The sequence below is a fragment of the Nothoprocta perdicaria genome, unplaced genomic scaffold (assembly GCF_003342845.1).
Source record: "Nothoprocta perdicaria isolate Ctin4 unplaced genomic scaffold, notPer1 scaffold_71, whole genome shotgun sequence".
Lineage (NCBI taxonomy): Eukaryota > Metazoa > Chordata > Aves > Tinamiformes > Tinamidae > Nothoprocta > Nothoprocta perdicaria.
In genome coordinates, this window is record NW_020455988.1 from 599,079 (window position 1) to 615,841 (window position 16,763).

At 41.6% G+C, this 16,763-nt stretch overlaps 1 protein-coding gene across 1 annotated transcript in view; it reads right to left on the reverse strand.

Moving 5' to 3' along the window:
• ENPEP (glutamyl aminopeptidase) overlaps window positions 1–15,697 on the reverse strand; it is a 29,861-nt gene extending 14,164 nt beyond the window's left edge. The window contains exons 1-7 of the mRNA XM_026050903.1: window positions 14,840–15,697; window positions 10,724–10,865; window positions 8,034–8,165; window positions 4,959–5,079; window positions 2,732–2,886; window positions 2,008–2,121; window positions 123–257 (exon numbers count right to left, since the gene is read on the reverse strand). Coding sequence (XP_025906688.1) covers window positions 123–257; window positions 2,008–2,121; window positions 2,732–2,886; window positions 4,959–5,079; window positions 8,034–8,165; window positions 10,724–10,865; window positions 14,840–15,453 — 1,413 coding nt within the window. The 5' untranslated portion in view covers window positions 15,454–15,697. The remainder of the gene's footprint in view (window positions 1–122; window positions 258–2,007; window positions 2,122–2,731; window positions 2,887–4,958; window positions 5,080–8,033; window positions 8,166–10,723; window positions 10,866–14,839) is intronic.
• Window positions 15,698–16,763: the final 1,066 nt, after the last annotated feature.

Consider the following 16,763-nt stretch of genomic DNA (forward strand, 5'->3'; position numbering starts at 1 on the left):
GGTCTGTGCAGACTCGGCCCATGGGGGTTGGAAATGATGGTTAGGAGCTCCCCTGCCTTTCATCTCTTCTCCAAAGCACCCACTTTCCTTGCAGTCACAGTTATCCTAGGAGAGCTGCCTACCTTACTATAGGATATCCCATCAAAGACAGAGGTGATTTCAGCTGGAGATGACACATCAACCACAATTGGGTGCGAAGACAGCAGAGAGTCGTCCTTCATTACAGGAAGCACATCATCAATTAAAACCTGGTCGAGCTGAGAAAAAGGAGAGGTTAGAGTRGAAACAAAAGGCAAACTCCAGGTCATGCGCCACAAAAAAAAAGGTAGCGTGAACTGCATCTTCTCTAGAGGGGAGGCACTTGGAAATGGAAGGAAATTTCACTTCCCTTAAAGGAGTGCTTGCACACTCCTGAGAGGAAATGGAAGCATTTTTTCCTTGCCTAAGGTAAATTGTCTTTTACAGATCCTGTTTTCCTGTGCGTGTCACAGCACAAAAACTTAGTAGGAAAAAAGGAGCCTGTATCCCCAATTTCAATAGTGAGATAATATCTGGAAAGCATTATGGGCTCCTCYTGCAAAGATGTATCTGGGGACGAGGAAGGGAGAAATTACAGTTCTCCATCCCATGGTCTACTATGATTWTTATTATTATAAAAGATGAAGTGACCTGCGGTCAATATCCCTTTAAYCCCTAATCAACATAGGCAAGATAGCCTAAATTTCTATTCACTTCTCTCTTCTAAAACTCACTAGGATAATAACATTGAAATGGCTTTAGGTCTTAAATGAATAGTGTCTGAATATGAAAAGAACTGTTAAATATTACGYTCAGTAATTAAAATTTTGCTTATCCAAACAGGATGGCAGATGTACTTCAGGATGTAGAAGAGATCGTGGAATATTTGCTCGTCAGCCCCCCATTATACAAATAAGATATTTGGGGTGAGAAGGGAGTGGGGAAGGCAGCCTACTGGGAAGCAGCCCATGGCCACCCACTGCCTGCCTCAGAGTACGAGGACGCAGGGGCCACGAGTTTGGGGGCAGCCTCAACCTCCGYGAAAGCAGCCGTGTTCCCTTCCACCTGCGTACCCCACATGTAGCATTTAGCAGCCAGGATCTCACTGCTTCGGGACGGCTGGGGGAAGTATGAACGCTATGTGCCACCACAGCTCTTTGGGAGGGAGGGAGGCAGGGAGGGAGGAGAAAACAAGAAACCTCCCTTTGGTCCCAAGCTGTTTTCATTYCGCAGGGCATAATGCACATTTAAGGCTACCGTCTTTCTTTGAAACCCTGAAGCGAAGGCAGGTGTTTTTGCTGCACAGTTTTGCTGCACAGTTAGTGAATGGCACAGTTAGTGCCATTCACTGACACTGCCTCCTTTTGTCTTGTGTGGACTGAAGATACTCTGGTTTTGAGTGTTTGAAATAGCATTAAAAATGCTACCAGCAGCTGAACAGGGAGGTCTGATGTTCTCCCTGAGGAACAGACCAAGCTGGGGAGACAGGCCCAGATCCTCAACCTTTGCCAGGCTGGATATTGAAGCTAAGACAAGTCCTCTTAAGAGATATTACAGCCCAACCACTTAAAGAAGAATCTCTGTCTTCTGGAACTAGAGCTTTAAACAACCTTGCAGAATGACCCAAATCCACAGTTCTTAGCCCCAAATCCACTTTGTTTTTAATGATCATCATAATAACAAAATACTTGACCCACTTGTAAAAAGAAAAACTCTGTGGAGTAAATCTTTACAAAACTTACTTAACTAGTTTCAGACCAAAACATATATAGGTRGAGAAATTTAAACTGAGTTAGTTTTTATTATACTTTCTAGCCCATAGATGTCAAGGTATAGAAAATACTCAGTGTAAGCCAATTTTATGTTGCACTGCACTATGTTAGTTTTCTATAAATACACKTTAAGTTCTCATTATCCTTCCCTAATTCTACCCTCTTCCAAAACACTTCCCCTCATTCTGCCAAAGCCTGCAAAGACAGAAATAATTACCATTTGCCAATCTGGTTCTGAAGCATTTACTCCCAGGAACTCAAAGTAACTGGCAAATCCTTCATTTAACCACAAGTCATCCCACCAGTCCATGGTCACAATATTTCCAAACCACTGTAATTATAAACAAGGAAAGATGCAATGTTAGCTAAACAGTAAATGTACATTTCAGGATCTCACATCTCTGCATCGTACGTCATTTGTTTACATTTCTTCCTCTTGCCAGATGAAAATTATCTTAATTCTGGGGTTTTAATAGGAATTCAGGCCTTGCCTGCTATTAGAATGTCACTTTTATTACTAAATTAAATATTACTGGGAGATTGCTAAAGATTCATGAAAATATCTTTAGTTTCTTCCTCTTGATTTGATGATTTGTGTTTGTAAGGACATGTTTTCAGACAGTCTCCACAGTTTATACTCTTCCCTCTTTGCTTTCCCAAAGGAGACATCTGCACATGCAAATTCCTTCCTTTAAGACATTTCAGGCAGATTTTTATAGGCTGGCTCACAGTCTGGACCCAAGCAACTCGTGTCCTGAGGAAAATTCAAAGGTGGTACTGGTGCGTCAAAGCTTTAAGAGGGAAGCATGATATTTTGCCATCAAATGACGAGCGCACGTAGATGAGCTGCAGACAGGGTTCCTGACACAGTATTTTCATGAATAAAGCATTGSTACTACCCACATGAAGCATTTAAAAATGAAACATATCTTAAAATGTACCTGATGAACGAGCTCATGGGCTATCACAGCTGCAACTCTCTGTTTGTTGGAAGAGGCAGACTCATTGGGATCATAGAGCAGGTTTGTTTCTCTGTATGTGATGAGTCCCCAGTTCTCCATAGCACCTGTTCCGAAATCTGGGATAGCTATTTTATCTGCAGCGAAAGACAGAGAACCCTTTAAGTCACTTGGCTCATTCTCTTTGCATATTCACAACCTGTTCTTCTTGCTCACTGTCTGTAGTTGGAGTTTACTGCTGTGGGCTGCTGGTGTTTAAGAGAGGAGGGACTGGCTGCTGCTGATAGCGACCCCTCTGGCTCTGCTCACGTTCACAGAGCTACAGGCTGTGGCACTGGCTAGGGATTTGTCCTGAGGGAAGGTGCTGTGCCACCTCCCAGGAGCATGCATGTCCTACGTTACCTCATTTCGGCTCCAGAAGTGGCAATAGTGTTGTCTGGGGATGTGCTGTTGGCCATAAACCACCTGGAGCTATCTGTAGCATAATGAGGCATGTCATTGTTTGTTACACTGTTGTATTAAATGTATTTATTGACATGTTAACCTAAGTAAATCCCCCACGTCGTGAACAGCATCTGYTTCTACTCATGGCAGTCTGTGGGGGTCACTCCTTCATGGTCAGTAATCAATATTGGTTTAGCCGAGAATTATAGACTCAATTGGGCTATTTCCTTCTTCAAAGAATGACCACAGCCTTTTATGTGAGTTGGTGATAAACTACAGATGGATTTAAAACTAAGCAGAAGAACAACCCTCACATATACCTCTAATAAAAGGGAGGAATTACTTATTTCGAACAGCTTGATTGTAGAATCAAAGCTGATTGATAGTCTGGCAAAGGATCCAGTGATGGTGTAAGAGGAGCACAAAGAGAATGTCAGTGCCAGAAGACGTAACTTAATGTGAAGTATATTTTTGTGAATAAATCATTATGTAGAAACGTACTTAGTTCCTCAGGTTTGATCTAGCTGACTTCTAATACAGAGGGGACAATATAGAAAGCCAAGATCTGCTATCTGAAAAATAGACATCCTGAGAAAACAAAGTCAAGTCTATGGAGCATCTGCCATCTGATACCACCAACCCAGAGGTTAGAGGTCCACCTTATTGTGTAATGTGTGCCAGAATGTGGCAAAACCATCAGGCAGTTTGGAAATAACAGCATGTGTAAGAAACTTGGAYAACATAGGGTCCCAATAATTACCTGGGACAAACAACAACATACTGTACAGGTTCCCAAATTCAGTTGTTAAAATACAGATGGAAATTTACAGTAAACAGGCATTTTGAAGAACGGAGGTAAAAATCTGTTGTTAAAGTAATACAGGTTAGCGTATTAGTTATATTTATGAATGTCTAGTAAAGGACTTGAATAGCATCGTTAACAGTCTTCAAAGTTTGGGACTTTTTTGCATTACATTGTTTTAACTTGTTTGTAGTTAATGTTTTTTCCATTCTTTTAAGTTTATGAACCTAACCAAATTACCTCTTTGGAAGTTTTAGGAGGGGGCGTTTCCAACAAATTTTTACAGCATTGATTACATTCCCAACTTTATTAGTTCAAACTGTACAAATCAGATCCAGATTCCAGATAGCCCAATCTAAAGGATGCCCAAGTGCCTTTTTTTTCCTTTGCTTATTTTGTAACCACAGGCAGAATTTGGTACTGTACTCAATCTCATTTAGCTTTGGATCTTCATATTCAGCCCAGCAGTAGAAAATACAAAYTATACACTGGACCATATTCATCTAAGAAGTGGATACACACCCACTTTGCACTAAGGTTAGCAAATAGTATGACATACTCTCTGGCAGTTTACATCTTCACTTATCTCACTGCTGACTTTTGTCCAGAAGTTTCCATGAGAGTGGTACATGTTTTTCTCTAATTTCATCTGGCTTTATTTTAGCTCGTAATGTTCCTTGCTCATGTCACCAATACTTCCCTTTATTTTCCATGAGAGACTTGAAAATAACCATGCCAGCTGTGAGAACTGAAGGAATAGAGCATCACTACTGAGACCAACCCTCCCATCATGACATTTAAGAATACTTTGAACTGTGTGGATACATAATGTTGACATAATATCAACAGTTACCAACTAACCATTTTCATTCTCTGTTTTCCRTCACAAATGGACATGCAAGAGAAACACAAGTGTGAGAATTAATTTTTTAAAAAAAGAGAAATATAAATATCAATAATCACCTAGTTTTGGAAGAGAATAACTCAAATTAAAGTAATTTTCAAAGAAGTCGAACACAATTTTTGTTACGTTTGCTGCATATTCTGCTGTGTGTATTTGCAATGGCTGCGCATAAATTCTCAGCTGTAAAATAAAGTAGAGAGACAATTAGAGCAGTTCTTGGTTGARCAGGCGAATTCAGAAAGTGGCAAGCACTGGGAAGGCATTTAGCATGCAAACACAAAGCCTGTCGGATATTCTCCTCTGAGAGACTGGCCTGCAAGTACAATCCTCTTTTGTGACTTATTTATTCAGCAGAGTTTTTCAGGAGAGAGCCTAAATCAACATGTAATCTGTGGATGCTTCCCACAGGATGCCTAGATGGCAAAACTGGCAAGACTCTCGTCCAGAAGCTTGTGCTGGCCGTGTCCCAGCACCAAAGCCTGCGRCAGAGCCTGACTGCAAGAGAGCTCCTCCTCCCCATGGTCTATTTTGTGCAAGAGGAGACCAGGGCAMGTCCAGCAGAAGGGAATGCACTTGGTTTGGACAGTTCATTGATCGGGATGGACCACATCAGATCAATCTTTGAGAGTTAAGTGCCCCCCTGCCGTGGTGGGGGGGTAAGAGATCTTCATATGGAGTCAAGTTTCTGCCTTTGGGATGATCCGTCTAGTCYGTCTTGCAGGCCTTGTGTTTCTTGTGAATGGAGAGCATTTTTCTGGCTGCTTTGGTGTGGCTTATTTACTCCCCATGGCCGTCTTGCAGCCAGGAATTCAGGATCTAAACTGGGCAGAGGAGTTGGCCCACTCTGGAGGCCCTCTAGGAGCCCCACACAATGCTTTGGTTTCAATACCATAAAATTATACTTCCTCCAACAGGGGGGAGGAGACAGGAAAGTGGTCAGAAATAAAGACAGAATGAAAAAAACAACTCCAAAAAAGCTTATGAAATTCAATCGGGAATCCATTTGAGCCAGGGGATTTCCTTCAGGGTGAGCTTGCAATTACGGGCTGCTATTTCCACTTTAGTAATCTCTTTACCCATTTTAGCATTCTTTGCTTGCCTAGCTGATCCCTACTGATGGGCTCCCAAACCTTCAGCGTGCACTAGAACCGAGCTTGGGTTTCACTTGTATAATCTCCTTGCCCTTCTCCAAACTGCCCATTCAGTACCTGACAGGGACATCAGCTCAGCTGCTTTGTTTACAACTGTGGACACTTGTTTTCCACCATTGATTCCATTAACATCTTGGTTAGGGCAGTAAATTTCAAAGGGTTTGGCAGAGCTTTTAAATAATTTATCATATCATGTGAGCTGTATGCTTGCTTATGGAAACAATATATGGATTGCAGCGCTTTCTGCTGGATGAAAGATTTATTGCTAATATTTTTTTATAGCAAACTATGCAATGTTCTTTTCAATAATCAGTTAATCTAAATATCCCATTACTTGGCGAGACTTAAAAGTGTTGTGAATGGAATTAGTTGGTTAGGAGAAGGGCTTTCTTAAGATCCAATTAAAAATTTGATTGGTAGGCTCATTTTACTGAAGAAAAGGTATTTTTTAGTGATAAATATTACGTGGCTCTGTTAATTCAAAACACTCTTTACCTGTACTTCATGTTGATATAGCTATGTCCTTGTTAAGGCAAAGCGAGAGGTCATGATTTTAATCAAGTTTTCTAGTGCAGGCAAGTCCTCAGAAATTATTATCCAACAGCGACAGTAAAATATGTGATAAAGTCTGAAATAGAAGTCTCTTCAGGCAAACTGTACTTGCATGAATATCCCTACTTCTACACACACACTTTAATTATGACGTTTCTGCAGACACTTCCATTAGAAAAGCTACAGCAACTCGAGAACATTGCAGGCATTATTGTTTTGCTTGGAAAAACAAAACAAAAMAAATATTGGCCCGAGAGCCATATTCTGGAGTGTGATGTGGATGTGAAAGTGAGGCAGAGTTTACTTGCTAAAGAAACAGTGGCTGGCTGGGAAGGCACTCTAGGTTCCCAGACGGTCACGTACGTCCTCCAGAAGAGGAACACCTTCCTCTGAGCAGTGCTGCTGAACTGAACTCGGCTGAACCACAAGTGTGTATGAGAGAGAGGAAGGGGAAGTAGCAGGAGCATCGCTCTGCAGTCACCCTCTGTTGAAGGTGAAAGAAAGACATAAACCAATAAATAATTAATAGTGGCCTGTGCATTCCAGGCAAAGTTTATGCAAAATGAGGACTTTGGGCTGAAGGGCAAATCATAGCTTGAGTTTCTGCTTCAGATGCAATGTAATAACTTGTTATCTGCTTACACAGGCTCCTGATCAGCTGTACCTTCAGAAGACTTTGTGTTAAATCCAAAGCAGAACTTTATGGGATCSAATTGCCTGTATCTATTGCATCAAAATCAAGGAGGTTCTTTGATTTGGTGGATTCAGATTCAAGTATACTCACTTCATTTGGACACTTGCAAACTATCCAGCTCTTTAGGAAGAGCCTATCATTCCTGTATGTTTTTATGAAGTACTTAATGTGGCAGTTGCCTTTAGCCACTATTGCAATACAAAGAATTTTCTAGGCAAGAGGCAATTATTGCAGCACCATAGACCTATGTTGCCGTTACTGTAAGCAGCAAAGACTTCAAGTGCAATATAGATTTGCATCTCTTACGCCTACAGAAAACTGTAAAATATTTGTACCCGAGGCCTCTACATTTCTCACACCTCTGGATTTTTACATCTCCTGAGGATCAGGGGTTTAAATCCAGGACCAGATGGGAGACATGATGCTCCTTTCTGACCCACATGCCTGTATTGCAGGAACGGGCTGAGATCTCGCCAAGGTGGAACCACCTGTATCTGGGAGATAGGAAGGGGCTATGAAATACTCTTTAGACACAGTCAGGCAGATGGCTGTGGATGCCTGCTCTCATCTCCTGCATAAAATGGTTTGTAGGAAAGGAGGGGAAAATGATAGACTCTTAACATGCCTAGCATAGACATTCCATGTTTGGATTCTTTTTTCTTTCTGTTTCCTTTTGGTTTATGCAAATCCCAATAAATCTGTTATCTGACCCGTGTCCACAGCGCAGCCAGACTTACAGGAATTCCGCTGGCGGATCTTCTCTCTATCCAATGAAACTGGTGCACTGCAAAACACACCAAGTAAGTGCTCATGGGCACTGACCGCGCAAACGTTGTCCGAACCCAGCCGTTGTCTAGTTGATCCGTTTGCTGCAAAAAGCAAGAAATAATTAATTTCACTTTTGGAATTGCAAACGTGCACGAGAGGATGCAACACTCTCACGAAGACTGCAACTGCACGGGAATGATGAATCACCCCTCCAGGTTCACCTCTTCTGGCATCCCACCACTGATGGCATGAGAACAAACAAAATGGTCTTTCCTAAAGCTGCAAGAGATGGAAGGGGAGTTTGTTTTTCTGCACTAAATATCTCTTCCTGGTTCTAATTTTGCATCAAGGGTTTGAAATGATTCACGTACATAGTTCTTTTGCCACTAGGTTTCCAATATAGCTGTGTGTGTTTTGTTCTTGAAAAAAAGTTGTATGAAATAGCATTGCTTTGGATACATCAAAGAAGAGACCGGATCATTCAGAAGCCAGAGAGTACAGAGATATAAATTAGAATAAAAATAAACTCAAAAATCTATCCCAATCTCTTTCAAATAGAAACTTGTGCTGCTAATTGGTGAATTGTGTAGATGTCCATAGGTTTAGTGACGATTATAATTTTTCTTTTGTAAATCAGTTATCAGCCATTCCTGCTTTTCCTGAATATATTTCTTAAATTTCCCTAACTCTCAGTGTTAATGTCTGATGAAGCCTGCAATCTAGTGCATATGAATCATACTCTTAAATGTTTGTTTCTACTATTTGCTATGGCCCATCTAATAGTTTTTAGGCTTCTGATTGTATGTCTAATTTAAATAAGAAAAAAGTAAATGGCATATAAAAGATGCTAGTCTCTCTCGCGCTAGAAGTACAATACTTCTATACAATTTGTTTGTTACAAGTACAATATAAATATAGGCAATGGAATTACATCTTATGTGATTCCATGAATAGAGAAGCCTTTTTATAGGTATATTCATAATCTACTTTTCCGTTATTTAACTCAACTTTGATAACTTTTTTCCTTCAAAATGAGAGCTTCAATGAAAATGCAAAGAAAAAAAAAAGGCAGACCAGTGGAAATTGTAAATGAAATGGAAGAAAATCTGGTTTTGCTAACCTGATTTTCACATATTGATTATAAAGCTCATACCATCTGAACTGCTACAGAATACATAATACACAGTGTACCTTTATAAACTTTATCTTGCAAGCTCTGTTTTCATCCATTTCAATGATTCCCCACAGATCTTTCACTTAAGAAAAAAGCAACGAACTTTGTGACCACATCACACGAAAAAGGGTCCTGGTCTCGTCTGTTAACGTGTTTGTCAGATCCTTGTATAAACCCAGCAAAATCTGCATTTCCTTTACCTTGCTTGTACTTGGATTTGAGCAAATTATTTAGCAAGTGGTGACTAGTGCTCACTATTGTGCATCCATACTGCAGGCAAGGTTCACGTGTAAAGGTAGAGAGTTGTAAGACAAATGGCAAAACCCATTAAATCTCGGGAGCAKCTAGCCTCACCCTCTCACCGTCCTTGCCGCTGCTTTCCCCTAGCTGTCACCTGTGAGGAAGAGGACGAGGCAAATACTCTTCATTCACATGTTGTTCATCAAAGCTCCTCGTGCTGTCTTAGGTATCAAAGAAATATTTTTAATAGYGATAGGTCTGAGCTTTACATTTGTGGAGGGTCTGCGAGGCAGCTGTATCAGATTGGCAGCAGTTCCCTGGCTGCTTTGCTATTGGGTAGTTAGGGTTTGGGGGCTCTTTCACTGAAGCAGCACGTGGTAAGGCAGACTTGTTCTTTTTCTGGGTAGGACAGTGTTGGGGAAGATGCAAATGTCAATAGCTTGGAGGCTGGAAATTTTTTTTTTAGCTCGGCCCTTCCTTTCCCACTTCAGGACACATTCATTAGAAATTATACACTGGAGTACACATCCAGTGAAACTATTCATTACAGACTCCCTTGGCCGAAAGCCACTCAGTCGTCTTCCAGAGAGCCTAGAGGTAGATAATTGATGCCATTGAATTTCATACAGAACTTGAAATTAGACCCACTAGGTGCAGAAATAGAGTTTTTAGAAAATTAATGTCATGGTGGACTGACAAGTGTCTACACCCATGAGCTGACAGATGGGATTTCAGATTCTGTATTATTAAAAGTAATAATTCTAGGCTTTCTTGCTAGCAGGATCCTTTGCCTTTAGATTGCGATCAGGAGGCCCTTGCTTTGGAACAGTCCGTGGTTTTGGCGGTTATTGCTCCATTGCCCATCTGGGCAGCAGCTGTCCTGCTGCGTGTTCCGTTTCCTGCTCCGCCTGGAGAACCTGCCGTCACGTGGGTGTGSTCAGTGGGCAATGCCCACCTGGAATCAGGGAATATGGAGACAGCCAGCTGAGAACAAGAGAGATGCCCGATGGATGGCACGTGGGATTTGGCTCTGTGTTCTCTGCTGTGTGCTCAGGTACTCACCAAAGAGTGGGGATCTTAACCAAATGACCAGTCCTATTTCATTGGATATTTGTTAACCTTCAACTTCATAGTGCCCGCGTGTCAAAGAGCCAGGGAATACCCAGGGGCCTTCCAGTCTAGGGTGCCTTTCCAGTAGCTTTACAGAATTGCTCCATTTAGGCCGTACGGTTGGGATGTACCTACCTGTACCGGCATGTTTGAAAGGGCTTGGTAATCTGSTTGATGGATAATAGATATATTGTAGGTTGCCTTTTTGTTGGGCTCGTCAAAGCAAGGAAATGATTTCCGTGCATCTGTTGGCTCGTGATCAGTAGCTGCAATGCTCCTTAAACAAACAACACGTTGGCATGTTATTCTCAGCCTTCATTATATACCCTTTTTACCTTATCTACAATTTCTAAACACAGTTATTTAGTAATTTTACAAGATATAATCAATTAACAAAGCATTTTTCTCTGTGCTTGCTCATTCACAACAGTAGGCAAGATGAAAAATGTGGAAGCAGACATTACATAGGCACGTGGAACATGTCATCAATACCTAAGATTTAGAGCAAAAACTAAAGACAATTGTTCGTAATGAGATGTTTTTGTGAGCCAAGCAATAAAATACAGGTGACTCCTCGTGGATGATCACCTTCCTGATGAACCTTCTAATTGATTTCTTTGCCCAAAATGGAGTACTGATGATACCATCTGAAAGGAAGTTAAGGTCCTAATCTTGTGTTGGCAGTTGTTCGCTGGGTGACTTCATGGATTGTTTTCCCACTAGAGCTCATCTTAGAACTGAGGTCTTGAACATCTCCTGAGAAGACATTCTGTATAATTGCCTTTAAACTCTCAACCTGCCTATGTAGCAATCTCATGACTGATAGTTATCTTTCTGCAGCTACCACGTACACCTCTGCTGCTGCTGCTGCTGCTGCTGCTGCACTCCTCTGCCTCCTGCAAGAAAACTGTGCTGGAGGGAAGCATGTGAAGTCCAGGTAAACATCCTAGCACAGAATTAATGCTATACTCTGCTCGTCATTCTTGCGTGTTTTGAAAGTTCTCTAAAAACAACTATAGGAGCTAGACTACAGGGGTCGTGGAAAAGAAATTAAGATGAAGACTGTGAAGGTTTGTATCATGTGTTTACTTTTCATGGTGACATTGGGCTCCCCCATTAATGAACCATTAAGTTCAGAGCATATAAGGCAGAGCATATTCTGTAGTGATTAATGGCAAAAGGGATCACAGATGCTTCTGCAATTAATCTGGAATGTTGGGTATTTTCTGACAGCACTTCTACAGCTGCTCCAGCTATATTAAGGTATTTTTTTTTTTACTTTTCCAAAAAGTAATTAAAAGTGTACATCATAAATTACAAATTTGTAGCAATCCTACAAGCTCACTTGACAACCAATTTTTCGATATTTCCGTTGCCCTTGGCTTTCCCCTGTGATGGTTAAATACTAAATTGGTCGTTAGGAACTTGTAGCAGCAAGGTTCAGTGAAAGCCTGACGGAGGGCAATATATCTGGGTTTTTACAATTCACCTTCATTTGTATAGTCACTCACATGTTCATGGTTTTGGAGTAGCAAACCTGTTGAACCAACCTCAGAATAACTTCAGGCTCAGTGGAGTTTTGTTTYCTGGTAAACTGTTCGATGTCACTCTCTACTTTTTGTAGCATTTGAAGACTATTTCACAATTAACTCCAACTCCCCAGGGCAGTGCTTCACAACTATTGCTTAAAACCTTGGCTGTGTATTTTGACATGTTTATATCTTGCTCCTGAAGACTGACAACACTATGATATCTCTGTTGATATATAAGGTGATAACCCATCTATCCTCATATACTTGTGAGTGCAGACAGACATCAGCAGTGCAAAACCTCACCACTATTATTCCTGTGGGGTACATTATGAAAGCTCCAGGCAATGGCATACACGGAAGTAGTGCTAGAAAAATGAAATACTGTATTTTACTTTCAAACTGTATAGTGGAGTTTTTAGGTAAGATTCTTTGCCACTTGGTGGCTTCTGCCCTTCTAATTTATATTGATGTCTGGACTTGTAAAAGTGAACCAGAGGTGACAATTGTAAATATCCCAGTAAATAAGTGAAGATTTGTCTGATACTGCATCCAGCTGTTCTTCCCAAAATAAAACAGTGCTGCATTTAGGACTATTTTCTGTTTTTTTTTTTTTTGCCAAAAACCACAGGATTTTACGCAAAGAAAGCTTCCTTTTGGGCTAAATTAAGCATCTCTTTTTTTTTTTTTTTTTTTTTTTTTTTTTTTTTTTTTCATTCCTTAAATTCAGATTAATCACTTCATTTGAGAAAACTTTGTTCAGTGAAGATGAAATTCAGGAATGTTATCATTTTACAATAAAAAATATTTTGCTTTTTCCTAACCAATGAAATCCTAAACACATGTTTCACTGTCTGCTAGAGATGTGCCCAACTGAGCWTCATTTATATCTTCCCTGCTGTCTTCTCATGGAGAACAATGATATTTCCTATAAAAGGGAATCCATTTTCCCTCCAAAATTTCCAAGGGTGGCATTTGCTCTAGGCAAATGTAAAATAATAACCAGATTCCAGTCAGCATTGTTTTTGAGCAGAAAGACAGAGCAAATTGTGCTTCTAATAAGCTACAAAATCTTCCTTACCCCTATGCTATCTCTTACCCTCAGACTGCATAGCTGCAACTCAAAATTTGTCTGGCCTTTGCTTTCATTTCAGAGCTGTACTTATTGCCATCATGTATGTTGCCTCTTCCTCCCCCACAAACAAGCTGCCCAAATTTAACCAAGCTAACAGCATTTCAGAAACCACACCATTCACTTATTCTTTTTAGAGCTTTTCTCGAGTCTAACAAAGTAACCCACATGCTGAAGTGTCTCTGCACAGAGCATTTTCGGACTGCTGGTTGGGATCATCCCTGTTGTAGCTCCAAGCACCCAAACCAAGAAGCAGGAATAAAATATGAGCAAGTTTCTTTAGCTTAAGAAGCTCTTTCCTTTCTCCTGCCTTCACATGCTTGATCCTTGTCTCCTACACTGCCTGGACCTGAGGGACGGGCACTCTCCTTTCCTGCTCTGTGACTTAGGAGAACTCTATTCTGCTCTTAGTATTGACAAAGACTTTGGGCAATTCAATTAATATCTAGGTCTCCTTCTCCACCAATAAACCAGAAACAGCACAACCTGTTTGATAAGGATGCTAAAAGGATACGCTTTAAAACTTGTGGGGATATCAGATGTTTAAAGCAAGGAACCAAAGCGCTTTCGGAGTCAGAGAAATGCTGCAGTGGTAGATGGGAAACAGTGAAAGAGTTGGCTGAAGGCTGAGCTGCTCCCTATGTGGCTTCTTCCCAGACCAGATAACTGCATTTACCTACGAGAAATCGCGGCTTGTTTGTACCTCTGCCTCTTGCATTTGCTGCTGCTTTTGCCTGTCGCTGTGTATTTGGCTCTGTGTTCCTGCTACAGGACCCTGGAAAAGGCCATCCAAGTTTATCTTCTRGATGTAAAGGCTGGAATAAATCCCTTCAGAAAATGCAAGCATTGGAAGAATGTATCAGCCCTTGTCCTCTTCCACATGCTACCTGAGAACTCCCTCTGACCCCTGGGAAATGTTTGCCAAACTTTGCCCTGGAAGTAGAAAATATCTGGGAAGAGGCAGAGGTTAGGTGAACCAGGAGGGGCTTGGTAATCCTTCAGGAACTATTGATTCTTTAAAAGGGAAAAGCTGCAGCATAAATATTCCAAATCAAAGATAGCCTTCCTGTTTTAGATCTCCCTGCCCATAATTTAAAGCAGCTGCAGAAAGGACAGGGAAGTGTTTGCTTGGACATTCCTCAGGCTTACAGCATCAAGGAGGCATGATGTCAGGAAAGCTGTTACCGCAAGAACATTTCACAGCAAAACTGTCACCTTGGAAAGTGACAAGGGAGAGTGGTGAGAGCTGTGTGCTATTTACTGGACTACTGAGCTAAAACATAGGCCTCAATGTGTACACCTGAGGAAGTCATTCAGAGAGCTCTAGGGTGACTCGGAATCAATAGAGAGTTTGATTTTTTTTTTTTCAGAATAGAACAGAAAAGCAACAGCCCTCTAGTGCCTGTTAGCTTGTCAGCAGCCAAAAGGTTCTGAATACAGCATCTTCCTTAGGGAAATGAGAAAATTAAAGAACAGCCCAGAAATGTCAGCAAGTGGTGAGAGACAAGACTGAGAAGCTGAAAAAGAAATAGAGCAGGTATGCAAGTAGAAATAGAGAAGAAAGAGTAAATACAAGAAAATCTGCTTTACTTGGTCACTCCGTTGTCTGTGTAGGTGGTCCTATAGAACCCAACCAGGGAACCATTCAGCCATCCTTGGAATTTCAGGGTGAGCACATAGGGCTCGCTTTCGCTGGCAGGAGAGAGCTCTGCTTCTGCCTTCATCACTATGTACTCCTGAGGAGTGTATTCAAAGCAGTCGTTCAGTGCGATCTGCTCTCCTGAGGATTTCCTGAGGGTCGGCATTTCCGTGATCTTGGTCTCGCGCAGGTGAAGCCACAGGTGGCTGGTACTTTTTTCCAGAGCAATAGAAATACTGACAGTCCCTGTGTAAGTGTCCAACTCCATTTCAGGCTTCACTTCCAGGTCATAGTGGACAGGCTTGATATAAGTGGGTAGCCTGAAATCTCTCCATTCACCAGTATCGTCACTTTTAGGAGGACAAGAACCCAGATCCGCTGGTGGAGAGACTGTTGTTGGCTGCTCTGTGCCTCCTGCAGATGGCTGAGATTTAGGTCTGCTCAGTCCCACGCCAAGCCCCACAGCTAGACCCACAACAACCACGACGCCACAGATAATGGCCACATGCTTTGTCTTCATGCAGTACTTCTTGGACTTCTTATCCTCAAAATCCATGCCCTCCATCTCTGCTCCCAGGTCTGGTCTCGGAGTGAAACATCGACCATAAAAAAAAGCTTCTAAGTCACTTCAGCACTTGCTTTTTTTTTTTCAGTTAGCTCAGCAGACTTGGGTTGTATTTTAATTGTGTAGTTTTAGCTGTTCTCTGCTTGTCTCTCCCACTTCGCTTTCCACAGGACACTCAATTAATTAAAGATAACATGCATTTGGAGGAAATGGGAATGACCAAAAGGAGTGCAGCTGGGCAGGGAGACAGAGGGAACTGACACAGAAGAACATTGTTCCTGCTCTGCTCCCCTTATAAGCAGCACAACCCCACCCCCAGCCCCTCCTGCTCTGGCCCAAGTTAAATATAAAACAGTGCTATGTTAATCAGCAGTTAGGAGATGAGTGGATGCCAAAGCTCTGTCAGCAGCTTTCAGAAGGAGTTTGCAGACAGAGGTGTAACTGCTCCGAAACCTCAACCTTTGCTACTAGCTCTTCCCTTTTCCCTGCTGTGTCTTGTTTGGGGTTTCTTTTTTTCTYGTACTAGCAAACACTTGTTTTTTTTTTGAACTTGCACTTTATAGTTTGTGAAATGAGACCTCCAAATTCTCAAAAATCCAGCAAAATCATGCACATCTTTCAAGGCCTTTTCAATTGCTGGCCCTCTTTTCKAGGCTCGTATACCCTTGCTGTGCTATTCCAGGCAGCTGCAGAACAGAAGAATGCCCTGTGGAACAATAAATCTTCATCACTCTCTTCAAACCCTCAAACATGTCTAACCCATTCCCCCAGGCCCAGGACAGGAGGGTAGGAGGTAGTTTTCCAGGAGATTGCTCAGAATTGTTTGTGCAAGCAGGTAGCTTAGGATATTGTTACAGTCACCACAATTACGGAGCTGTTTGGGGCACTGCTCTGTACGTGGTTGTATGATTTATGCACTAAAGATCTCAGCATTTACTGGATGTCATCAAGATGTGACTCTTAAGTGAAACAAATTAATTGGATAATGCCTTGTTCTKCCTAGAGGAAGTATTTTTGTGAAGAAGGGCCTAGGCCCAGAGGTAAGGTGTTGCTAATGTAATGTAAAACTCAAGGCAGCGATATTGTTGATATTGTTTGATACTGACTTGAAGCAAAACAGAGAGTAGAAGCTGCAGCAGCCAGCTCTCATAACCCTTTCCTCCACTCACGGGGCATACCACTTCAGTATGCTCTGAATGAGGTGCATCAGTTTGACTGCATGCCTCCAGTTTAAGTTGATTGGGAGATGGATTAACATTTTACATTAACWTGTAAAATTCTCTGGTGACTTTGCCTTTTTTTTTTTTTTT